Source organism: Eublepharis macularius, chromosome 6 (assembly GCF_028583425.1).
Source record: "Eublepharis macularius isolate TG4126 chromosome 6, MPM_Emac_v1.0, whole genome shotgun sequence".
Taxonomy (NCBI): domain Eukaryota; kingdom Metazoa; phylum Chordata; class Lepidosauria; order Squamata; family Eublepharidae; genus Eublepharis; species Eublepharis macularius.
In genome coordinates this window covers 61,418,811-61,444,997 of record NC_072795.1, presented here as the reverse complement: position 1 = coordinate 61,444,997, position 26,187 = coordinate 61,418,811, and the positions used below count along the sequence as shown (strand labels likewise).

General features: G+C 41.4%; 1 protein-coding gene across 6 annotated transcripts; it reads left to right on the top strand.

Annotated features, from left to right (window-relative positions):
• SAP130 (Sin3A associated protein 130) lies at positions 1-22,051 on the top strand. 6 transcript variants are annotated; one of them, XM_054983435.1, is made up of 21 exons: positions 1-189; positions 3,209-3,326; positions 3,479-3,714; positions 4,261-4,419; positions 4,679-4,790; positions 5,610-5,734; positions 6,252-6,376; positions 7,610-7,760; positions 7,979-8,069; positions 9,890-9,994; positions 10,648-10,789; positions 11,653-11,771; positions 12,534-12,824; positions 13,579-13,753; positions 15,700-15,804; positions 16,892-17,250; positions 18,333-18,581; positions 18,936-19,061; positions 19,565-19,668; positions 20,379-20,492; positions 21,122-22,051. In XM_054983435.1, the coding sequence occupies exons 2-21, from the start codon at positions 3,215-3,217 to the stop codon at positions 21,278-21,280; spliced, it is 3,159 nt and encodes a 1,052-aa protein (XP_054839410.1). In that variant the 5' UTR covers positions 1-189; positions 3,209-3,214; the 3' UTR covers positions 21,281-22,051. The 6 variants fall into 6 exon arrangements, with proteins under 6 accessions (XP_054839410.1, XP_054839409.1, XP_054839408.1 ...); XM_054983434.1 differs by having other exon boundaries at positions 3,476-3,714; XM_054983433.1 differs by lacking the exon at positions 1-189 and adding an exon at positions 732-947 and having other exon boundaries at positions 18,336-18,581.
• Positions 22,052-26,187: the final 4,136 nt, after the last annotated feature.

Genomic DNA, 26,187 nt, shown 5'->3' with positions numbered 1-26,187 from the left:
ATCGTCGCGCACCCGAAGGAGAAAGTATCACCACAGTGGGCAGGATTCGTCAGACCCAATCAATCTGAAGGGGGGGAGGGGAGCTGTGCGGCGGCGGAAGCAGCGCTCCGACTGAGCCCCCTCAGTGTCATCGCAAGAAGTGGGTTGGTGGGGCTTTCCCGAAAGTCTACGTCGCACCCTGGGCTGCAGGTAACTCAGCGGGTGAGGGGAGGGTTCGGTTCTGGAAGTGGGACTCCAGGGACACCCGTAGCTACTTCGAGCCCACCGGCTGCAGAGACTAGCTCGAGCAGGGCGCCTCATCCCCTCACATTCGCGACGGTTACGTGGGGCACCGAGGGTAGCCGCCGCGGCTTTTTTATGCTTGCTGAACATCCGGGTCCCCGGCCTTGCGCGTCTGTTTCACATAGTGATCAGGGAGGGGAAAGAGGCGGATCCTGTCTACGCCTTTTTAGCCATTGCCTGCCTCCCCATTGGTGGTCAGGATAACCGATCCTGGCTTCCCCATTGGCTGATAGAGGGTGCTTCACTCCGGCTGGAATTGGCTCGTGATGGAAGAGAAAATCTTCCCATTGGCTGTCTTGGAAAAGAGGCGGTGGCCTGAGGCCGAGTCTCATAGGCGAGGAGAAGAAACCGGCCCAGAGCTGGCGAAAGGGGAGGAGATTTGAAGCCCGCCCCTTTGCCCAGTTCCCGTCACGGCTTCCTTTACCGCCTCAGGCAGGGTGCTGTGGTGGGTGAGCTGAACGTTTCGATTCGTACTTTGCATCTGAGATCTGGCATTGAGTCCGTCCTGGTTCGGCTATCGAGAAGCGAAAAAACTGAAAGCGGCCGGGACCGGGTTAGCGCAGCCGCCTCAGGAAACGCTCTAAAACCCTCACGGAACTGATGAGGAGGGATTCGCCCTGTTACCTCTCGCTCCTAGAAATCACTCTGGGACTGAGGAGCTTCAGGTGGGTAGTCGTGTGGGTCTGCAGTAGAAGAGCAGATTCGGGTCCAGTGGTACCTTAGAAGCCAACAAGATTTTCCAGGACTTATGAGCTTTCTAGAGTTAGATACAGGAAGGAGCGGAGAAGATCATTGAACCTTTGGCTGAAGAAGGGACTCGCACTCTAGACAGCTCATACCCTGGAAAATCGTGTTGGCCTCTAAGGTGCCACTGATTCCGAGAAGTGTCTGATTTGGTAGGTGGAGTGTTATATATGAAGAGGATTCTTGGAATGTGACTTTGCTCTCTCGATGCAGGCTCCAAAATCGTTCAAGGCCATACAGGTGCTGGAGTCTTCTTGCATTCTGCTATCTGGCACTTAAATATAAGGGCCTAGTTCAGAAACTTCAAAGGAAAAAATCCTGAAACTGAACCCAGGTTTAATAATAAAAATAATAACATTCAGTTTATATAAAACTGAACCCAGGTTTTACATTCATGTGTAGTTCCAAGGAGGGTTGGTGTCAATAACAGTTTGCAGAGAAAAGGATAAGACACCTGGGGAAGGGGTGTTTGTAATAAGTTTTTTTATGTGATCACAAGTTGCTGCTGTGGTAATGTTTAACCTGACCTTGAAGTCAAAGCCGAGATCATTTCCATGCTAGGCGGAGATTGCTGCGCTGTCATTGATGCTGGTTCCACTGGCAACCCATGGTGCAGCCTGAGCCTATACAGGTGGATTCCGCTGTGGATAAGTAGAGCTCGTGCAGAATCTCAGTCTTGATGCGTCTGTAGCAAAAACAATGGGGATTGCTTAATGAGCACTCCCTCTAAGGCTTTTGCATGATTTAGCTGTGCTGCCTAAGTGGCTGCAGGATGTAAAAAGCAGAAGAGGAGACTTGATAGAATCTGAGCCATTTCTAACCCCATGCATGGGTTCCAAAGGACTGAACAGGCAAAGTTACTTCTGTTTTTGAGATATTTTACAGCTTTCTGGTGACAAGTACCACTTTGCCTAGTATAGTACTGTAGCAGCAGCACAAAAGCTCTGTGTTGCAGCAAGTATAGCCTCACAATCAATAACATAAACAGCATAGTCTGTCAGTCTCTCTAGTAACAAATATCTGTGCCTGAAGAGCAGCCAGTGCTTGGGTTATGTGGACTAACAGTCTGTCTCAGTATAAGGCAGCTTTGTATGTTCACATATATAGTGCTGTCAGTGGTTTTTATAGCTAGTTCAAAATTCTAGAAACTCAGTCTATTGCTGCACAAAATCAGAGGGCTCTTCTTGGATGTATGTGTGACAGTAGTATTCTGCTCCATTGCATTTACTGTATTAATGTGTGACAGCAATTACTGTTGTGGACAACTATGCGAGCCCTCAGTCTGAAATGGGTATTTGCAAGTAACATTTTTGAATCTCTCAGCCTCATTTGTTTTGAAATGCAGGGTGATAATTCCATACTGTGCTGAACATTGGGGGATACAGTTCAGTAAAAAAAAAATCCTACTGACTTAGGCAGGAATTGTTTCTGACTTCTAGGCATATATGAATGTTAGAGAATCTATACCAATAATTCCTAATATCCATTACTTTGTGTGTTTATGTTGATAATATGTAGTGTAGTCATAGCATACAATTAAAAGTCTTGTATGCCAACTCTTCAAGGTTAATGTAAGGCTGACATAAGTAAAAGATTAATAATTGCTATTAACTAAAATTATTAACTGTGATGTTAAAAGTCATGGGATCAATACAGCCCTGGAATTATTGCATTTCCATGCTTCAGTATGGTCTTTGAACGTTCTAGCATCTACTTCAAGCAGATTGTAAATTTCAAATTGTGCCAAGTCTAGATTTTTCAGAATTGTAGATTTTGAATCCATGTTCTGTTTTTAGATTCTGCTGCATTCTTAAGCATATCTGTTTAAGAGTAGCCTTATTGAACTCAGTTAAACTCTTTATATTCTAGCATCTACTTCAAGCAGATTGTAAATTTCAAATTGTGCCAAGTCTAGATTTTTCAGAATTGTAGATTTTGAATCCATGTTCTGTTTTTAGATTCTGCTGCATTCTTAAGCATATCTGTTTAAGAGTAGCCTTATTGAACTCAGTTAAACTCTTTATATTTTAGTTTTACAGTGAGGATCTTGCTTAGGAAGAAACTTTCCATATCAGCTGTCAGTAGACTAGTCCAACTGGATTCATTAGTATTATTCATGAATAAGAAGATTTTCAATACTGTGGCCATATGAATGATTTATAATTTTTTATATGCTCCACAGGTGAACATGAGTTCTCAACAGTTTCCCCGTTCAGGAGCCCCTCCCACAAGTCTAGGACCAGCTCCTCCTCCAATCTCCACCAGTGGATCTACTGGACTGATAAACCCAACAACTACAGGTAAGGCAATTATTGAATTAATAATTGTCCAGCCAAGTTTGTTATTCTAAGCATGCTGACCTAGAAATATGTGCCAATGAAATCACAGATGATTGAGCACCTTACCTTTCTAGTCTCTTTTTCATTGTTTCATTTTCATACCTCTCCAGCAGTAAGTGATGAACCTAGTCGAGAATCAGAAGTTCCTCCCAGAGATCACATAGTGCCAGGCGGTTCTCTACAGTCTCGTGAAGAGAAGCAGGAAACAGTTGTAGTGCGGCCATATCCACAAGTGCAAATGTTGACTCAGCATCACACAGTGCAGTCAGGTGCACCAGTTACCGTGACAGCTCCTCCAGCACATCTGGCTCCAGCAGTGCCACTTTCTTTTTCTGAAGGACTTATGAAGGTAATAAAAGCTTATATCCTATATTGGAAAACTGAGGACTTAATAACACTGATGCCAATTGCAGTTGAGGTGTTTAGGCAAGCTTTGAGCCTAAATACAGCTTTCATTTAATTTTAGCAGTTAGGTGTTTGGATGCTGTTATTTGTACTAGTCCTTGAAACAAGGCAAGTTGAATACACTTGCAGCGTAATACTAAGCAGAGTTACACCTAGCCCTCGGACTTCAATGAAGTTAGAAAGGCATAACTCTTCTTTGGATTGTATTAGCAACTGTTTAAATTTTTTTTTAAAGTTTGGTGAAGCTTTTCCCATTGAAAAAAGTTTAGCAAATAGAATGGACTAGTATACTCAAATTTTCTGCTGAGGAATCCTATTTTCAGAAAAATATAAGATATTTAATGAGTCAGACTGTGGTTACCACTGAATTTCTCTACAGATTTCCGTGCCTCCCCCCACTTGCCCCAAACCAGTGCATACTTGTACTGTTACCTTTTTATTTCTGTGTCACACAGTGCAAATAGCAACCATATCTCTCTGTTCTTTGCAGCCTCCTCTGAAGCCCACCATACCTAGCCGTCCTATTGCACCAGCTCCGCCCTCAACTCTGTCAGGTCCTACCAAAGTCCCTGGGCAGGTTACTGTAACAATGGAGAGCAGCATTCCACAGGCCTCTGCTATTCCTGTAGCAACAATCAGTGGTCAACAGGTTCTCTCTTTTATTCTGTTAAAGTTTTTGTTACATGGTTTCTTGTTAACACTGTATGAAGGAAAGGAAAATGATTTTGAAATGTTTGGTCTTTAAACACAAAGATAGAATTTTCCATTTGCATTTCCTACTTTTTTTAATGCATAGTTAACCTGTACCGTCGTGTCCTTTAAAAACATTTTAATTGTAATTTTTCTCTGAGACTTTTCCCGTGGATTACCTCTAGAAAGACTTCTTACATGAACCTTCTTGCCTTCAGGGACATCCCAGCAATTTGCACCATATCATGGCAACCAATGTTCAAATGTCAATCATTCGAAGTAGTGCTCCTGGGCCCCCACTACACATTGGAGCCTCTCACTTACCTCGAGGTAATGATATTTTCCAGAAATGGTTTTGGAGCGATATATTTTGTTTAACTGTGGCTAATATTTCCTGTGGTGAACATCTAGAGGGGACTAGAATCTTGATGTCACTGCTTGCATTTTCAACTGTATTGTCTTGGAATATTCTAAAGGTTTATTTATTTTTTTAAAAATGTATATCCTGCCTCTCTGTCCTCATAAGGGCCACAAAGGCAGCTAACAAATTAAAACATACATAATAAAATCACAATTAAAACCAATCAAAACAATAGCATCATTAAAACATTTTAAAATATTAAGGCATTGAGATCAAAGTTAGTCTTGGTATATACTAGCATGTACTAAAGTACGTAAAAACACAAATATGCTTTTAAGCATCACACACTCCTTCCAAATTTTGACTTCTGGAGTACAAATTTCCCTCCACTAACCTTTATCACAGTTAACCTAAATGTTAGTTGCAGTTATAGCGAACCAAATTTCTTTGGACCAGGGTTTGCTAATTGGCCCTAAGCTCTGTTTTAAAGGGTATGCTGGTTAGTTAACGTAGTACAAATACAACAGCATGAGGAGGAGCTGGAAGAAGGCGGAATGCAATCCCATATCCCCCATATTACCCCCATATCCCTGTCTGATGTTGCTGCCTAATTTTTATTTTTACATAAACCACTTGGTTTAGTAGCAACACTAATGAGTATACTTCCTCTGTTTGCCTTTATTGTTGCGTCACCTGCATGAAGTAAAAAATGTCATTCTGACACTTTTTAAAAAGTAGGATCATCCAAATGTATATTATAGTAATGTGCTTGTGGATTTTTTCTTCAGGTGCAGCAGCTGCTGCTGTGATGTCCAGTTCTAAAGTAACAACAGTCCTGAGGCCAGCTTCACAGTTGCCAAATACAGCCACAGCTCAACCAGCAGTTCAGCACATTATTCATCAACCAATCCAGGCAGGTGGTATTTATATAGTATTGTAGTCAGGCTTGTTGTTGAATATTCTTTCAATTCCTTCCAGTGATACCACCCAGAAGACTTACTGTGGAATCCTCTGCAAAGTTAATGCAGTCTAAGCCCAATGATTTCGAAGTCAATATTATGGACCTAGCTCAAATTTACATTTTCTGTCTAAGAGCTTTTTTTTTCAACGTAAAAGTTTCTCATGGCTTAGTGCCTTTTTGTTTTATTTATTTATAAATATTGTCCATTAGTATTTGAAATTGTCACTGGATTTTTTTAAACAAAGCTATCCTATATATTTCTTAGTGAATAAATTGCTTCAAGCATAAATTAGCCTGCATTTATGAGACAAAATTCTTCTAAAGGTGCCTTTATTAAGTTTTTAATGTAGATGGATAGCATTTAAATTGTTTAAATGCAAAGATATCTCACTTTTAATTTTTTTAACTTGGTTGATAGCTGTACTGTTAACCAGTCTGTGATGATAATCGTTTTTTCTTGTCTTGACAGTCCCGAAATGCTGTGACAACTACAAGCACCATCCCCCCTGCAGTAGTAGCCACAGTCTCAGCCACAAGAGCTCAATCCCCAGTTATTACTACTACAACAACACATGCTACAGAATCTAGCCTCAGGTAACCATCACAACAGGTGGCCTAAATACTCTTTGTATGTATTAAGAGTGTTAAAAAGGGTATCTGTAGGTAATGTAGCTGAGGACTACGTAACGTGTGGCCTCTGCATGGAGTCTTTTTTTCCCCAGTCTGCATATCCAGCCAGCTTTTCTCTGTTTGTAGCAGCTTCCCATGCAGATCAGTTGAGCAGTTCTCTGCATGGTAGCCATATAGCATATAATGGCTTTCCAAAAGATACTCCTGTGTATGCTGTTGGTGTGCTAATTTGTATGATGTACAAAAGGCTAAATTACATTCTGACCTCTCTTTTTGCATTATGAGTTTGCTGAAGCTGCATTCAGGTATTACTTTTAAACTATATTGAGATATAAGGAAACCCAGCTCACTGCTGGGGTCATGCAGCTCACTTCTCCCTTCCATGCAAAGAAGGAAGAGTGAGACAAACACGCAACCTGGCAGCAACACAGGTTCATGTATATCTGTGGTTACCTGAACCCACAGATGGCCCTGCAGCCTCAACCAGCAGCAGAGATGGCATCCACGGAACAGTGTTGTGCAGCAGGCAAGGAGCAGCAGCAAGTGATGCCACCCAGACCACATCTGCCTGTCAGCTGTTTGATGGAGGCAGGCATGCTGCTGTCCTGGCAGAGATGGGCCCTGCAACAACACTAGGAGGAGCCCACTGAGGGCAGAGGTAGCACAAGGGGCATTGCTGAGAGAGTGGTAGAGGGCTTGTATGGAGCAAAAGAAAGGATTGTAGGAGGCATTAAGATGGGACCCAGAGAAGATGAGAGGGATAAAAGAAACCAGGATGGTGCAGGCAGGATGAAGTGGATCAGCGTCAAGAACAGACGGAGGAGGAAAAAGGAGAGATGATTTTTGAGAATGGCCCACAAAGGGAAGGGGGAAGAGATGAAGAAGGAGTTGGAGCAGAGTTGGGAGGAGGCACATGAGGTGAAGAATGGTTAGGTGTGAGAGAACTCCTAAGGAAGGGTTTGGCCAAGGTGAAAGGTCCAGGTGGCAGGAGCCATAGGTCAATGGGTAAATATACTTCAATGAAGGAATATTACTTGCACTAGGATCCTCCATGTGTTTGTGAATGAAGGGCTCCAGTTGACATGCCACTGCCCCCCATGACCCTTACAATTGCAATCTAATATAGTTAAAAGAGACATCTGAGTGCAGCCTGATTTGAATAGCTTCAGAAAAATAACATCAGGTTTTCTTTCCCAGTCGGCCAACATTGTCAATTCAGCAGCACCCACCTACTGCACCTATCAGTATTCAACGTCCTGCACAGCCACGGGACACAGCAACCAGAATTACCTTACCGTCCCATCCAGCCATAGGAACACAAAAACAGCAACTTCACACCATGGCTCAGGTAAATCGCTGCAAACAAGATGAATGCAGTTTCTTCCCCAACATTGTCTCCTAACTTTTACTGTGAGGTCTTAAAGCTCTGTATTAAATAGAATTGTATACTAGCCTAGGAACTTGGTAAATACCTTTCTTTTAGAACTGACAAAGCATAATGGTAAAGCAGTTCAGTGCAAAGCATACCGTCAATGACTTCCTGAGATGAATCTTTTTTTCTTACAGAAAACCATTTTTAGTACCGGCACCCCTGTGGCAGCAGCAACAGTGGCACCTATTTTAGCAACCAATACCATTCCTTCAGCAACCACAGCTGGTAAGTATCTGATAGGAGAGTCCAGTTGCAGTCAGTATTATAGAGTCTATAAGCCTGTGTACCATGGATTTTATTTATGGGAGAGGGAGGCTGAAAGTATTCTGGATGTTCAAAGATCTAGGATGGTGAGGTGTAGCACTGCCTGGTGGAAAGTGCCTTGTCCTTTTAATAAAGACTTACCCTATAGAAATGTTCAGCTGAAGGTTTTAATGGCGTGGAGACAAACACCACCTGGTAAATAACATTCCGCTTAGCCACTGTTAAAGGTGCAGGACACTTTTTCTCCTCCAGAGAGTTTGCAACCCTAGTGGGGAGCTTTTCCGTCACTGAAATATGCTTGGCTATCCTAACCACCCCCTACTGCCAATTGTTGCCACAACCAACCTCTCCATCCTTCTGTCACCTTGAGGACATTTCAAAGTCATCTGAGAAAATGGTATAAAGTAGATGTTAAGGACAGAGAGCAGAAGAAACAGAAAAAGTGGAAGGAAGGAATATGAAAGGTAACAAATAAAAGAGTAAAAAGGAGGGAGTGTAACCAGGATGAAGGCGGATCCTTGAAAAAGGAAGGCATCAGGAAGCAAGCGGGGAACCGGGGAACTCATCAGCAGATGTCCTGATTGGGATAACTGAATCCACAGGTCAGAAAGCTAGCTTGTTCAGAGTCCTTCCTTGAGCTGTTTCTGTCAGGAGGATTAGAACTCTGCTGCATAGAAATTTAAATGTATGTAATCTACATTTTCTGTCTGTTAAAGACACAGATACCAAGAAAGATTTAACAGTATAATCAGAAAAAAACTTTGATGTTGAGCACACATGGAGAATAGGGTTGCTGATTAATCAGATGTGCCAGATACTCAAACATATTGCTCTGCACCTAGTCCTACCCAGAGGAATCTGCAGTGACCCCCATGGCAGAAGGCACTGTGCTGGGACTCTTTCAGGGGTAGGAGGATCCAGCATCTTACTCACCTAGCTCTGCAAGTATCAATGGTGAAGAGAGGGGAGGGGGATTTCAGCCCACTTTTCCCCTCTTCTGATAGCTGCCCTCCCTCCACCTGGGAGAGTCACCCAATCACCTCCTCCCTAACCTTCAGTGGGGCATATTATGAGGGATGCACCAGTGCTTCCTTGGCCTATCATGAGGCTCCTCTCTCAGCTCCTCTCTCTTACAACAGTAGTGTGAGCTGTCCAAGGCAAGAAGCTGCACTTCCCCCCGCCCCCCGCTCCTTTCCCCAGTTGCTTCAGCTGATTTTGGTCAGTATCAAAGCAATGTGCTCTGCCCTCCCTCTTCCTAAGCTAGCTCTGTCCTCCCCATTGGCCACAGTTGCAGTGTCAGGATTGAAGAGAGATGGAGCATTACAGTGAAAGTGTTGCTGAGCCCCTTTCTCAAGGTACCTCCAAGCCCTCTATTCTGGGGCATTGGGACGCATCCAGTCCTGCAGCATCTTGGGCATACAGTGGGGAAATCAGTGATAGGTTCAAGGTGAGCAGAGCAGACTGGACTCCCCAAACCACTGGGAACACTATGGCAATAGCCCCACACTTGGGAGGACCCTGCCTGTTCTCATCCTGAGCCACAGAGACATCCTATGCAACAGGTAGATGAACAGATAGCAACAGCTATCAGAAGCCCAATAATGACCAAAGACATCCAACTGACCAGCTGGAAAGGCTAGAGTGGTGCGCACATGTACCCCAAAATGCAGGGGTATGATGACTGAGGGGGATGTGCTTGCCATATAGGTAATGTCTGTTAATAGAGTGTTCTGGATAATCAGGTTAAAAAAACTTTTATTGTATGTCTTTCTATATTTCAGGTTCTGTCCCTCATACCCAAGCGCCTACAAATACGATTGTCACTGTGACCATGCCTTCACATTCTTCCCATGCAACTGCCGTGACAACTTCAAACATACCAGTTGGTGAGAGCACTGGTTCAAAGCTATTCTTTTTTGATTTGCAAATGTTATCGGATGGTGGGGACAACGTGGTTGTTGGGTACCTATGCACAACAGCAAATGAAGCAAGAGAAAAGTGTTCAGACTGGGTGCAAAAAAAATGGCAGATTGTGATGTGGTCTATTAAATTTTATTTGTTGATAGATCAATCAATGCTTTAGAGATAAGTTTGGGGAAGAGTTTGGAATGGTAAAACCCACTATCTAGTTGGTTTCTACAACTGGACAGTGTTTGGGTTTTTTCCGACAGGCTACTTGGCTTTCCCTCACTTTGCTGTGAGGGAAATAGATTCCAGTCTATGCTGTGAGGGAAGTAGACTCCAGTCCAGTTTAAGATTGGTAGCTGAATCAAGAGGACTGAGGAGAGGACAGTTCAGTTTTATTGTGAACCACCATGGAGAGGCATGTTGTCAGGCAAAGTGACACAAATATACTTTAAATAACAGCATTGCTTAAAGATGTACACATATGTCACTACTTTATCCCATTCAGCATCCCTGGGTTTTCAGATACAGACTATTGTGACTTGAACTTTTGTGAAACAAAACAAACATTCTGAAGCATCTTATGTTCCTTGTTTTAGTTTGAGTAATTTTGATATCTTTTCTCACTGTACAGCCAAAGTGGTCCCTCAACAAATCACACACACTTCTCCTCGCATCCAGTCTGATTATACTGCAGAGAGGAGCAATCTCATTCCTATATCTGGGCACCGTGCATCTCCAAATCCCGTTGCAGTGGAAACTAGAAGTGACAACAGGTAACTGAATATATTTGCATACATATGATTGGTACTTGTTTATTTTGATCACACAAGTGTATTCTGTGAGAACAGCTGCATAAATGGATGAAATGTCCTGATTCCTGCAGTTAACATGCGGTGCAGTCTTATGCAGTTACTCAAGCTAAGTCTATTGCTTTTCATGGGCTTACAGAAACGATGAGTATGATTGCACTGTTTAACACTTGAACTAACTAGGTTTCTGCTTGTCCACTTATGATTTCAGAATATCTTAACCTCCCTGACTGAAGTGGCTTGATTACTCAGATACTTTAACAGATCCTTCCTGTCTATGGACAACATGTGCCTTTAGTTTTGTATTTCATTGACTCTTTGGTGTCCTTTCTGGAAAAGTTAACTTTCTGAGGAGCAAATAATGCTAAATACTGGACTTGAATCATCCTGCAGTTTTGTGCAGCTGTGAAAGGGAAGGGAAAGGAAATATGTTTCTCAGGGTGACTAGGTGGTGGCCTGTTGTTGCATGTGCCCATGACACAGCGAAGTTTGTTAATTAAGAGACTATTATTCAAGGTCAAGTTTAAATGAAATTGACAGCAACACAGTTTTTAATAGACATCAATACTAGTGGTATAGAGCACATGCAAACCTGGCAACACTTCCACTTCTCTCCATGGCTTTGCTCTTTTGCTTGCACTATACTATAAGCTGGAAGTTTTTTCTAGTGGTATTCTAAGAAGAGGCCATTAGGTAAGAAAATGTGGTGATCTGCAAAGAAACAAGCAAGGCAGAATAATAATGTCCCTCATGACAAAAGTAATAATCATTTTCACAGCTTTGGCTGTCATTGCAGTGCTCAGTCTGACACATCTTCCCTTTTATAGGCAGTCGGTGCCTGTTCAGTTCCAGTACTTCTTACCAACTTACCCACCTTCTTACCCTTTGGCTGCTCACACTTACACACCTATTACCAGCTCTGTGTCCACCATCCGCCAATATCCTGGTAAGCAGCATAATGAACAACAACATAAATGAACATAATACTCAAAATGAGTAAAAGGTATCATCTCAAAAACAGTGAATGCAGAATTTAAATATTTCTAAAAACTGTTCATATCTACCATCATTCCTATAAAAAGGAAGCAGTTTTTGTTATGTGTAATAAATGTGAATCTGAAGCACTAGATGTAAATTTCTAAATGCATAACCATGATGTTGGTCTACTTGTGTGTTAAATAATGTACTGATTTTGATGTATTGTTTAAGCAGTAGTATGTAGACATGTAGAGAAACTAGTATGGAAGCATAAATGCTGTTAAATGGAATACAGAATAAAATACATGCAAATACGAATATAGAAACTTTCTCAAACTGTGTTTGAGACATTATTTTTTAAGATAATTGTAAACTTTTAAGATTAATCTTAAATTTTCATCACCTTCAGCAGCATTACAGATGTATAAATCAAACACATCTTCATTATACATTGACAATACAGAGAGCTGCTGTAGCACAGTGGTTAAGTGATTCGACTGTGAATCAGCACTCTTCTGGTTCGAATCCCACTCCTGCCATGAGCTCAGTAGGTGGCCTTGGGTAAGCCACTCCTCTCAGCCCCGGCTCCCCAGCTGTATTGTGGGGAAAATAACACTAACATTCACCACTCTGGGTGGGGCACTAATCTGTCTAGAAGAGTGATATATAAGCACAGTAATTAATTAATTTTGGGGGGATGGAAATAACTGAGATTGTCTGTTGTTCCCAGTTTCAGCCCAGGCCCCCAACTCTGCCATCACAGCTCAGACTGGTGTAGGAGTAGCCTCCACAGTCCACCTCAATCCCATGCAGCTGATGACTGTGGATGCCTCTCATGCTCGTCATATCCAGGGCATCCAGTCAGCACCCATTGGTGCACAGGGTATACAGCCAGCACAGGGAATACAGTCCGCACCAATTGGAACCCAGGGGCTCCATCCTACTGCACCAATTGTTACACAAGGTCTTCAGACTGCACCAATGGGTGCCCAGCAGCCACAAACTGAAACAAAGACATCAGGTAACTAGCCAGTTCCATTTCCATTTATTCTATGATGCTAAAGAAACCAGAACGCTCTGCCTTAGCATTTTTGTTATATAATGTTTAAATGACACTAAGATTGTATTCTGTAAGCACTTGCTTGGAAACTCCATTGAATTCAGTGGGACTTATTTCTGAGTAGATATGCAGAAGATTGGGCTTTCAGTAACAAAAAGGACTTTGCGATCTTTTACAGTTTCATTGTCCCCATTAAACATGCATAATTAGCACATAAATGTTTTATTTCATTTGGCAGCCCATCAGATCTTGGATTGTAGGGCAGCAGCAGCTTACTGAGCAGAGAAAGCTTTTGCTATCCCCATCCAAGAATCCATGATCAAATTTATGAATCTTTTAGTTATGACATTAATGACTGTGGGAGCAGACTCTGAAGTAGATCTATTCAGAAATAAACCCCATTTTGTTCAGTTCTTAGGACTGGAGGCTTTAATACATTACACATGGAGTTTGTGGAAGAAACATAGGATCCAGACTAAAGCATTTTCCCCTCCTCATGTCATTTCTCAGGATTCCGTATCTCCCAGGAGCAGCATTTCATGATGTGTGAGAAAAGTTCCATTCTGCCTTTGAAAATTTAGTCTGGATCCAACCCATAAAATGGATCAACACTCCCAATAATTTTCCTATAGTGACAACAGCCTTTCAGTTATCTCTGTAGCATTCCGCTGACTCCCTAGGCCTCTCTTTATATCCCTTTTTTTCCTTTTCTCAGTGGTCCTGGCAGATGGAGCCACCATTGTGGCCAATCCAATCAGCAATACATTCAACACTGCTCCAGCTTCAACAACTGTGGTGCAAACCCACAGCCAAAGTGCCAGTTCTAGCACACCAGCCCAGGGTTCATCTCCTCGCCCAAGCATTCTCCGGAAAAAACCTGCAACGGATGGGTGAGTAAAATTATCAATTGCTGTTGTACTTGTTATGTTGCTTACTATAATACAAAAGTAATCATATTAGTTATGGTAGGCAGAACGATGCAGCTAGTGCAGAAACTATACAGAAACTGTTTATCTTGAATTGTATGTTTTTTCCTTTTTTTAATAAAGATCATCTGCAAATTTCATTTAGGAAGTAGTATCTATCATCTGTCTCCTAGAGGAATACCCCAAACAGCTAGAGACTATATAATTTAAATAGTAAAACTACTATTGTAAAATTTGCTGGGGAAAGTACTCTTTAATAGTTCTACCTCTAAGAAACTAATTTCCATAGAAATGTTAATTCATTGATACTTACCTTACAGTGAGCCTAAGTAAAATGTTGTATGGTAATGTAGGAAGCTGGCCATGATTAGAGATGGGCATGAACAGCAATACAAACTGAAAAAACCAACGAACAGCCCAATCTACTGTTCGCAAACAAGCTGTTCATGAGGCCCCATTCTAAACGAACAGGTGGTCATTGCAAGCCTCGGTTCGTTGCTGTTTGTTGCTGTTCGTCAAGACAGACAGTCTGGCACCTGCGATCAATTCCCATGGCAACTCAGACAGGGATTGTCTGAACTCTGTCTGAACTCCCCTTGTAGCTTTGGAAACCCCAATCTAAGCCCAATTTAGCTTGATAGGCAGGTCTTCCATCCAAGTGTGGATTGGCGCTCCAAATGTATTACAAGAGGAAAAGACCAGGGGGGAGGGGGGCTCCCAGCTCTGGCTTTCAGGGAGAGACAGGGTGAGTGCATTGGAGCTTGAATTTTCTTTGTGTGTGATGTGATAGGGATCTACCCCTTCAGGTTCCAGGGCTGCTGCCAGGCTCTGGGGCCAAGCTATTATTTATTATATTGGTACATTTCCTGCTGCCTGCTCAGGTAGGGTTTCTGGGAGCGGTGCGGTAGGGATCTACCCCTTCAAGTTCCAGCGCTGCTGCCAGGCTCTGGGGCCAAGCTATTATTTATTATATTGGTACATTTCCTGCTGCCTGCTCAGGTAGGGTTTCTGGGAGTGGTGCAGTAGGAATCTTGATGGCTGGAGGAGAGCCTGCTGGCCGCCACGAACAACGAACATGTTCGTGACAGGCTCATGTTCGTCAGTGTTTGTTGTTCGTGGATGACAACGAACACCATGTTCATTTTTTTTTCTCTTCGTGCCATGTCTAGCCACAACCACACCAGACTCCTTAGGCAGCAGAAAGGTGCCTGTTCCTTTTAATGGTGAGACTTGTCTGTTCTTAGGTTGTACCTGCATGCAATAAGTGACTCCAGACACAGGCTGAAATACAGTATCTTTTGTTTATTAAATACAAGTTACAGAGAGTGTTTGTAAAGCATAAAGGACTCTTAGGCAATGCGCAAGATAAAACAAATAACATTATTGCTAGCTACAGCTATCTGATGAAACCATTTAAAAGCTTGCTATCTTAGCTTCTCTAACATAGCTTCTTAGCTGACAGGTTCTCACCATTACGTTTGGTAGAGGAGTCCGTTTCCATGCCAAGGAAGTCAAGGACATCTTGTTGGTAATGGACATGGAAGCAATCTTCCATGATGGTAGAGAAAAGGAGACATGTGTAGCAGGGAGCCATCTTTTCTGTCCTGCTGACATCATGCTTTCAAGCCAAGAGCCAATCTGGGCACACTTGGTTAATTGGCAATGCTAGTCGTGTGGCATTAAGGATTACAGCTAGGGAGAGTGAAAACAAGGCTCCTCAAAGTCACTTCCCTTGAGACCGCAGAGGCCCACAGGTGTTGGAAATTAACAAGCCAGCACATTTTTCCTCAGCTAGGCCAGAGCCAAGCCCGCAGCAACTTACAGCTGAATCAAAGTTTAGTGACAATGCTCAAGATTTTAAGGGTTGAGTAGGCCTGTTCCTTACAGGTTATTTGCATTTAATTCTGCAGGCTGGCAGTTAGGAAGAGTCTCATTCCTCCTCAGCCACCTGAGGTTGCTGGCGCTCGAGTAGAGAGCTCTATGAGGAGTGCATCTGGATCTCCAAGACCAGCCAGGTAAGATTTCATAATAAAATAAGATGGGAAAAATTCAAAGTTACTGGAAGTTTAGTTTACAGGAGCAGAAGAAAGTGTTGCCTGTGCTTACTCACAGCAACATAATAATCTTTTTTGCATATCTGCTTCCAGGGAAATGTGAATTGAGCCAATGAATGTACACTGAGATGTTCAAACTTACAAAATTTCACTTCATCCCACCTCTTTTATTCTTTTACAAATTCCTTTAGACCTTGGTAATCCCCACCCTATTCAAACATGTCATGTGTTTTTTAAGGCTGTTTTGATCTTATTGAGTGGTACTATTGCTTTCCAAAAATGTAGTTGTATGACTATTATCACTAATAGCCTCACACCTATATCAGACCATATCATCTGATTGGGAGGGAGGAGGTCCTAAACTTCTCAGTAGAAGTTTTCTGATTCAGCAATAAAAGCCAAAACCTAAATTTGGAATATAGTGTGCAAATGTGGATGAAGTATTATTTTAGCAACACTGCTTTTTCTGGGGGCAGAATTTTGGGAATAGGCAGAGATCCATGGAGATCCTAGCAGTAGTAACAAAATTGCATATGGGAAAATACTTACACCAACAGCTTTTTATCATATGAAAATGAGTAGAGCCACAGATCAGAGTTAATATGAAAGTGTTCAAATTTAAAAGAATGGGGGAGGGGCTGTGTTAAGAGTATTGAAAGAATCATAACCGTATCACTAGAACATGTGCACACACTTGGTTCTAAGTAGAAATTATTCAAACATTCTTTGGTTTAGCTCTACAATCACAAGTTGTTGGGTCTTTTTGTGTTTTCACAAAAGATTCAGAATTTCAGCAAAGGTGCCAGCATCTGAGTTAATGCCTGCATCACACAAATATGGTAGCCTTGTGCCCATTCAAATTCTGAGGATATGCATTTCTTATTTCTGCACATGTGGTGACACTATGTTCATTATCAGCTTCATTTTGACTGAAAGAATGGAAGCAAAATAAGTCTTACAGAGGCCGTGACTTCAGCATTTCTTTAGGACTTTAAGCAAAAATGTTTTTCTAAAAATGACTTTCCCCTCCTTTGTTTTGTTTATTTAGTGCCAAACCTAAACCAGAAATCCATGTGTCCATGGCTACGCCAGTAACTGTGCCTGTGGAGGCAGTGTCTATTCAGAGTAATGAGCAGCCTCCTATTGCAGTTCCTACTTCTCAGCAGCCACCACCTGCCATTCCAACAATCATCACAGCAGCCAGTCCCCCATCACAGCCCACAGCAACACTGTCTACCATTCCAGGAACTGTTCCAGCTGCTCCACCCACTTCCTCCACAATTGTGGCTCCTCCTCCACCTCCGTCAACTATAGGTGGTGTTCTCTCCACAGTGCTGGGTCCTGTTGTACCAGAAATAAAAATCAAAGAGGAAGTGGAACCTATGGACATAATGCGGCCAGTCTCAGGTAGCTTGCTGACTAGTTGGTCACCAAGAAGAGACCTGATTTAGTTTACACTAGTTAGCCTGATTGTCTTCTGCATAATAATGAAAATATTTTCTGCTTTCTTAATTTTAAATACATTTTTAAAAGGGCTTTGGTTTTGGTTTTCTATTTGATCTTGGTGCAAAGGTTCCTAATCTTGGATCAAGGCTAGTTGGTGAAATACCCTAGGCTTCGCATGTCACTGAATTCTACTATAAAAATGGCTTCGTTGGCAAATAATTGGCTAGAAAGATATTCACTTTTAGAAGTAGGCTTGTTTATTCAGTGTATTTTGCAGTAAAAACTAAGAGCTCAAATATGCAACCTTGCAACAAAAAATGAAATGGGTTCTCAGTTTCAAGACCTTCAATCTTAATTTCAGTATTTTTTTCATAAAAGGAAAATTTTTCTTTGTTACATCAGTTAATATTTGATGTATTTTTTAAAAAAAATTTTTGGGAATGGAAACAGTGATCAAGCAAAGGGGTTCTGAAACTTCTGTCATTGTGCCAAAGGTAAACAGAGGCAGATTGCTTCCGTGCCAAGAACAAGAATAAACATTGCTAAACAAATAATTCAATATTAGAAGGGAGCAAGATCCATATATCCACTGACCTGAATGGCTCAAGCTAGCCTCATCTTGTCAGATCTCAGATGCTAAGAAGGGTCAGCTCTGGTTATTAGTTGGATGGGAAACCACCAAGGAAGTTCAGGGTCACCATGCAGAGGCAGGAAGTGACAAATTGCCGCCTCTGTTTTTCTTTTGCCTTGAAACTTGTATGGGGGTTTCGTTGCCATAAGTTAGCTGTGATTTGATGGCACTTTACATACAGAGACCCATATAAGCCTATTACAGGCTTTCAGATCTGAAAGAGAGAGAGACCACAATAAAGTTTTCCCCATTAACAAAATATGGCCCTTTATAAAGGCACCACAATGGCAGATTGTGCTTGGGGTGGGGTGGGGGACCACATGCCCTGTTTTATTGCACTGTTTCAGAGACAGAAGCGGGGGATCTAAAGTACTCTATTCTTTTAAACATGTCTTCCTTTCTTCACTTTCAGCAGTTCCTCCTCTGACTACAAATACTGTGTCTCCATCTCTTACATTGCTGACCAACAACCTTTCAGTGCCCTCAAGTGACTTGCCACCTGGTGCCTCCCCAAGGAAAAAACCACGGAAACAGCAGCATGTTATCTCTACAGAGGAAGGGGACATGATGGAGACCAATAGCACTGATGATGAGAAATCCACTACCAAAAATCTGCTGGTAAAGGCAGAGAAACGCAAGTCACCACCAAAAGAATATATAGGTGATTATTCCTCTTCTGATGCAAGTTCTTTTTCTGGTGTTTTCTATCCCATACCTCTCCACCAATAAAACAGCTTGACAGTTAAATAAGGAATCACAGTGAAAAGAACTGGCAAATCTTTGCTTTTCCAGATCTCATTGATTCATATCATTGTATATTTTATTGTGTTCTGAAACTTAAGAGAGCAGTCCGCACAGCATTTCTTCAGCCTAAACCAATTGATTTCAGTGAGTTTAGGTTGGAATAACACCATGTACTATTGCACTATTCATATTGAAAGTGAGCTCGTCTTTTGAAGTTCAAACTGCAGGCATCTCTAAAAAATTTGAGTAGTTTTTCTTAATCCTTCCTTAGATGAAGAAGGCATCAGATATGTGCCTGTTCGTCCAAGACCCCCCATAACGCTGCTTCGTCACTACCGGAACCCATGGAAAGCTGCCTATCATCACTTTCAACGATACAGTGATGTTCGGGTAAAAGGTATGTTTTCTAGTCACTGCATTTTATATGGTTTTATGGCATGTTATACTATGTAATACGGTTTGAAAACATGTCTACCTACTTCCAGTGATGGGAGTACTGACCCACACTGTGTAACTCGCCTTGAGGCTCAGTGAGAAAGAATAATAATATTTCATTTATATACCACCCTGCAGGGCAACTTAACACCCAGTCAGAGCAGTTTACAAAGTATGTTGTTATTATCCCAACAATCACCCTGTGAGGTTGACGGGGCTGAGAGAGCTCCGAGAAGCTGTGACTGACCCAAGGTCACACAGCTGGCTTCAAGCAGAGTAGTGAGGAATCAAACCTGGTTCCCCAGATTACAGTCCTGCAGCTCTTAAACACTACACCAAACTGGCAGACTATAACGTAAATAAAAAATAAATACTACTGCTCCAAGTAGAATATTGGTCTACCCTATATTTTGTTGTATTGTGACTAGTTTCCTTATTTTTGTCTCATCATTTTTTACTTTCTAGAAGAGAAAAAGGCTATGCTTCAAGAGATAGCCAATCAAAAGGGTGTATCGTGTCGAGCACAGGGGTGGAAAGTCCATCTTTGTGCAGCACAATTACTGCAGCTGGTAAGTGGGGGAATCATGGTTATTTTGTATAACATTGGGAAACAAGACAAACTGTAGCCCAGCAAGTCTCTTGAAAATAGATGTATTTGTGTATTTTTAAAAAATATATGACCACTAGGTTGATTACTGGGACTAGTGTTCCCATTAAGAATTAAGTGTTGTCAGGTTGCAATTATATGTATATCCCATGAACCTGAAATTTGTGTAGATGGAGGTTTTGATCCAGGAATAAGAGCTGATGCATTTTATACGGATGCTCAAAACTGGCAAATCCCTCCCTCTGGTGCACAGGTCTGAAGAAGTGTCTGGGATGGTGCCGCTGACTTGAGGAGGCAGCACTGCTCCACATTCCTGGATGCTTCTATTTCAGGTGTGGGTGAGGTAGGTGCTTTGAATTCTAGCACCAAGCTCCCCAAGCCGTTCCTAGAGGAATACTACAGAAAAGTGAGGTTACAAGGGTTGGCTGACCTGTAGTGTGTCTCTAGACAGCATTGGCTAGAATCTGCGTTTCCCCATCCAGAAGTAGGGCAGTCCTGCTTCATTGGAAGCATATTTAAGATATCTTCATATGGCAGATGGAATAAAAATATGATGAAAAATACTGACACTCACAAAAACTGGGAAGATAGATTTTCTATGTTTCATGTAGCCTTTATTATGAAACACTGTGAAAATGTTGGGTGTTCTTGCCAAATTCTAATATCTTATAGACGAACCTGGAACATGATGTATATGAACGACTCACCTCCCTTCAAGAAGGGATCATTCCCAAGAAAAAGGCAGCAACTGATGATGACTTGCATCGAATAAATGAACTGATACAGGTAAGGGGACCGTAACTTGTTTTGTCCATTTTGTGGATTTACTTTAGCCTCTACTTAATCAAATTGTTTTCAGTGTAAGCTGTGGAGTATGTTTTAAAACTTTAGATAAGGAAGTGGAGGTTAAACTAAACTGAACAAATCATACTGTATACCGAATAAAAATATCATCCTAATAGTAAACAAATTGCCCTTTAAAAATATGAATGATTAAGAATATAGAGGCACACAAATATAAGCAAACATTTAATATTTAAAAATGTCTCCCACTTACACATGCACACATTAAGTTTTGTATTTTGGAGGCAATCCAACAACTCATTTTGAACTACTTCATGGAGACAATGCATCCAAAATGTATATGTGCATAATAAATGATGAAAGATTATAATCAGGACAAAATGCAGATACATTGATATGGTAATTCCGTATCCTTCAAGTTCACCATCACTGTTCCTCTTGAAAGGCAAAACTCTGCATGAGGAGGGAGGGGGCTGACCCATAACAGACATTTACTTTAAAGTTCTCAAGAATCATACTGCTCCTGGTATTTCAAGAATTACTACTCAAAGATAACTTGCATGTATTTAAAGTATTTGATTTTTTAATGTTAGTGCTATGTTGTATTTCAGGGGAATATGCAGAGATGTAAGCTTGTAATGGATCAAATTAATGAAGCTCGAGAATCCATGCTAAAGGTTTTGGATCACAAAGAGCGTGTTTTGAAACTTCTCAACAAGAATGGATCTGTCAAGAAAGTGTCCAAATTGAAAAGAAAAGAGAAGGTCTAGTCCCAGAGGTAGAAGGACTCTGGAAACAAAGATTGTTGTACAGAACAGTGTTAAGGCTCATTTATTTTGGGTTTTATTTTAGACAGCTACATTTGAGTAAAAAAAGGACGAGTTTCAGAGAAAGACAGCAGATGGATGTGTGGAGCCCAGTAACCTTAAGGGATTGCTGTTGACCTATCAAAAAACAAGGATTTTTCTCAAGCTTGTCCCTGTTTAAACTCTTCACAATCACATTTTTTTTGCCCTCTTGATGTGCCAGTGCCTACTAATTGGAACCATTGATGCAAATATGGTAGACAGCTCCCCTCCTTCCAATTTACAGTTATAGCAGTAACTTCACAAATTTGTACAGTGGATTCCTGCAACAGACCTCAAGAACCATACATCTATCATGAGTGCTCAAAAAATGGGGGGAATGACACTATTTCCATCTAGCCCACTCAGTTCTTGCTCCTTTTTGACCTTGCAGTGGCTGGAGCAGCCTCCATAAAGCAGTGCTGTTCCATTGACAGTGTGACTATTTTTAGAATCTTAAGTGGTTCTGAAGTCCTCTAGCTGTCATTTTTTTAAAAATAATACATTTCAAGGCAATTTGTAGTGTTGTGGAGTGTGTGCATGTGACCATGTTGGTGCTCTGGGATATAATAGTTTTCAAAGTACTCATAATGGCACTGTACTTCCTGTAGCTGGTGTGATGCTGTTTCTTGTGTTACATACAATTGTACTACATAGCATCCTGAAAACATTAAAGATTTGGAGGATTTTGTATAATAGCTGTTCTGATTTTGTGCAGTGAGAAATCACTTTGGAAAACAGATCTCTGTGAAGAAAGAAGATTAAATAAAACAGCAGGGGGAAATTAACTTTTCTTCTGTTCTAAAGGAAAAGAAGAATACCTTTTGGGTTTAAGGTTCCTTCCCCGTTATTTCTGCAAAAGCAGCTTTATCATCCATACTATTTCACTGTGGTGCTAAAACAATACATGTACTTCTTCCATTATGCACCATTCTGATTAGTAGGATGGGGAATGAGTGTTATTTCTGTTTCCTTTGTCTTGAAAGGTTCCTGTTCCAATATAACGTTTTCAATATTTAGAAAGAGCAGGACACAATCCATTCCCAGTTTCTCACACCCAGGCCTTACGTAATGTATATAGTTCCTGTTCCATTTCATGTGAGCTTGTACAGAACTTCCCAGTGAACTGTGGTTATACCATTTAAGGTGAAATTACAATTAGGTGAAAATAAACCTATAGAAAACTGTTGTAGTACTGTCTAATCCTACTTTATTGAGAAAGATCTCTTGAAACTAATGTGATTTCTACCATAATGGTCACAAATCTCATGCACAGCTAATCTACACACTGCCACTTCTGATCTCAGCTAATCATGTTTAACTGAGGTTGATCCACAGAGGTAGATCCATAACTGTAGGGGAAGGAGTGAAAGGAATACTGTGCACCTGTATGCAGAAACCTTGTTAATGTTTCCAGTTTGTGCTATTTACATTAAGTAGGCACTGTTCAAGAACTGCAAATGTGGACTGAAGAAAAGCGTGTTTCTAGCTTTATACCTAGTTCTAAATGTATCTGTGTCTTATGCTTTAAATAATACTATTAGATTAGAATCTGGAAGGTCTGTGTTCAAATCATTATATTGTTACAAACCTTGCTGGATAACTGCGATTCACTCACTCTCAGCCTAACATGCCTCACAGGGTTGTTATGAAGATAAAATCAGGAATGGAGAATTATACAACTACCCTGAGCTCCAAGGGCAGCATAAAAATTATTAGATAGTTTCAGCACAAAACACTAAAAAGGTCACAAGACACATCATTCCTCTAAAAAACAGGAACGATGTAAGCAGGCCATATTTTCCAGATACCACCCTACACTATGATTGTGTTGGTTTGTAGTGGGGCTGCTTTAATGTGTTGTCAAATAGCCACTGTTAAACTTAGCCACATATTTGCTTCCATGCAAAGGTTTTAAAAACTGTGTTCAACAGATTGCGGGTGGGATCCTATCAATTTTACTTACTTAAATGATACTTAATTTACCCTATAGGTTCTGAGTAGTGCCAAATCAGAACACACATACACCAGGTTGAGGGGGGAAAGTCATGATTTTCTACTTGCTGTGATGTATGACAAAAAAATTTGCAATAGCCAAAGTAACATTCAGATCCACCCTGGCCAAAAGTTTCCCTAATTCTTTTCCCACTGATGCACCTGACATCTCACATAGGGATGGGGTAATCCACAAATTTCTCATCTTTGAAAGTAGGGACATTCCAATAAACAATGTTCTGAAGTATCAGTTTTCCTGGAGGCACATAAGCATAGCATATCCGAATAAGACGTTTTACCGTATTGACCATTCATTACTTTCAATCTAGCTAGGATAAATGTTCTCTTATATCAGGGGACAGTCAATAGCTTAATATATAGTGGATTGTCCCAAATAAATAGGAGAGCAAACTACATGCTCTAAAATGAGACCTCAGAAAAGCCAATGTATATAAATGGTCCAAAATGACTGTTCTAGCTTTCTTTACTCCCCTCGACTCCCTGTCCCAAATTTGGATTCCCAACATAAATCTATTTTCTATCAGCTGCTTCCAAGAGCTTAAATAAACATCCTTTCTTAACAATAAAAGGCAGCTGTTATTTTTGGAAGCAAATACAATCTTCAGCTACATCTTAAGAGCATAGATCCAGAGGAGTTAGCCATGTTAGTCTGCAGTTGCAAAATAATAAAGAGCCCAGTATCTTAAGGACAGTCACCCAAGCTGGAGCTTCAAGGGAATGAACACCCAGTTCTGATGTCAGGGCAATCCTGGCTATGGAGCTAGTAAGTTTATGCAAACATATACAAAAATATCATCAATGGATATCCCAGTGTTTCTTGACAGGCTTCTATCTAGACCAGTGCACCAAATAACAACTGAGTTATTAGCTTGGAATTAGCAAGATTCAGGTCCAGTAGCACTTTAAAGACCAACTAGCCTTTCAGAGTATGAGCTTTTGAGTGTCAGAGCTCTCCCTTTGTCTGCCTTCAGTTCTGATAAAGGGAGTTCTATGAGTCTCGAAAACTCGATTTCCCCTCTTCCTTTCATGTAGAAAAAGCAGATAGACTCCAACCCTGTTTGAATAGTACTGTACTGTGGAAGGTAACAAGACCCTCATGAGATATAGTATCCCTTAGTCCACTTTTTCCAAGACCAACCATTAGTTTTGATAGGATTAGTGTGGTAGTTCCTGGGAATCTCCAATGGGAAGACTGATCATGGCAGAAAGAGAATAATGCAAGCTTCTTCACCTCTGTCACTCTTCCCTTGCTATACACGGCCATGACAATGCTGGATACCATGTATGTTACTATCTCAGTTCATACTGGTCAGCTGTGTAAGCCTGGTCAATGTTCTAAGTAAACTAAGAGCTAAACTACACAAGACACCCAACACATGTGGGGTGTCTCATGTAGTTTAGCTCGCAGCTATGTTTCCTAGATTTTAAAAATGTCCCAAAATCCACTGCAACTTTGTGGAAGAGCACTAAATTGGAGAAATAGTGCCCTAATATAAAATTCAAAGTTGTATTACACTAGATTAATAGTACACTGTGGATTGGAGTCCTTAGGAATAATATTAGAAACATTTACTACTGTCATAGCAGATCAAACACCCAAATTTCCAAAATGTTAAGATGGGTCTATTTCATATTTCCATCTCTGAGCAGTAAGAATATTCTGGAAGCAGTCTTAAAACTAGTCACATAAGGTAGCACTAGGAATTCACACTATATATTTATTCACAAATTCAGAAGTAGGCAAACAGCATTAGTGTTTCAAAGCAGTATCAGTAACAACTCAAGCTTACTCCTTTTCACTCACTGACTAGCTTCAACAATTCATTAGCTACATCCTAGAAGCCACTGCTTTAAAAAGTATGTTCCAGCCATAGAGGTCAGTTAAATAAATCTCTATTTTCCCCTTTATTTCATTCTTATAACCTTGAGAGGTACACTAGGTTTAGAGTGGGGACTAGCCGATAGTCACCCAGTCATTTTCAGGACTGATTGGGGATTTGAATACAGGTCTCAATCCCAGGCCAACAATCTAAGCACCACAGCACAGTGTCCCTCCAGTGTGTTGCAGGCATCTTCAGCTGGCAGTAATAGTAAGATAGTACTGTCAGCCTGCTGAACTTAATAGAAAGCCCAACTTTATGTATAGACTCAAAGTGAATCTCACAAGAGTTCAACACAGGATTGCAACCTATGAAGCTTTTTGGAACAAACGCGGGAAAGAACTAGAAAGAGCTCAAAAGAGGCAGAAGGAAAAGGATGCGTTTCTTCAAATAGCTACGGGATCGTGAAGCTTCGGATCATCATTACAGGGCACAGATGAAAACAAGAAAATACTGAAAGAGTGCAGACAATCCAGTCAGGGTGGGAATGGATCATATCCAGCTCTTGAGAAATTAGCAAAGTAGGCGGACTCTCAATCGCATAGGTGAACGTGTAAGGAGAGGCAATTCTTGCACCGATTTAATTCAATCCACATGGACCTCAATTGCATACCAAGTCTGCATTTCCAACTCAACAACTTTTCAATGGGTTTACTCTCAGGCAAAACACACACGAAGCTGCAGTTAAAGGCTCGAAGCTTACTGACGAAACCCTCGTGCCACCTTCACCTCAAAGGAGGCATCCGCTCGATCAATAGAAGCGGAAAGCAAAGCAAACCAACGCCTCTCCCGCTGGCGCTGGTCCTCGCATAGCCATACAAATGGCCGGACGACAGGCGCGCTGGAATCACGTGTCCCGGCAAGGGGCTGTTCTATCCTTTTGCTCGTGCTTTGTGTCACGTGACTGCATCAACCCCTCACGCGACGTTGGGGCGG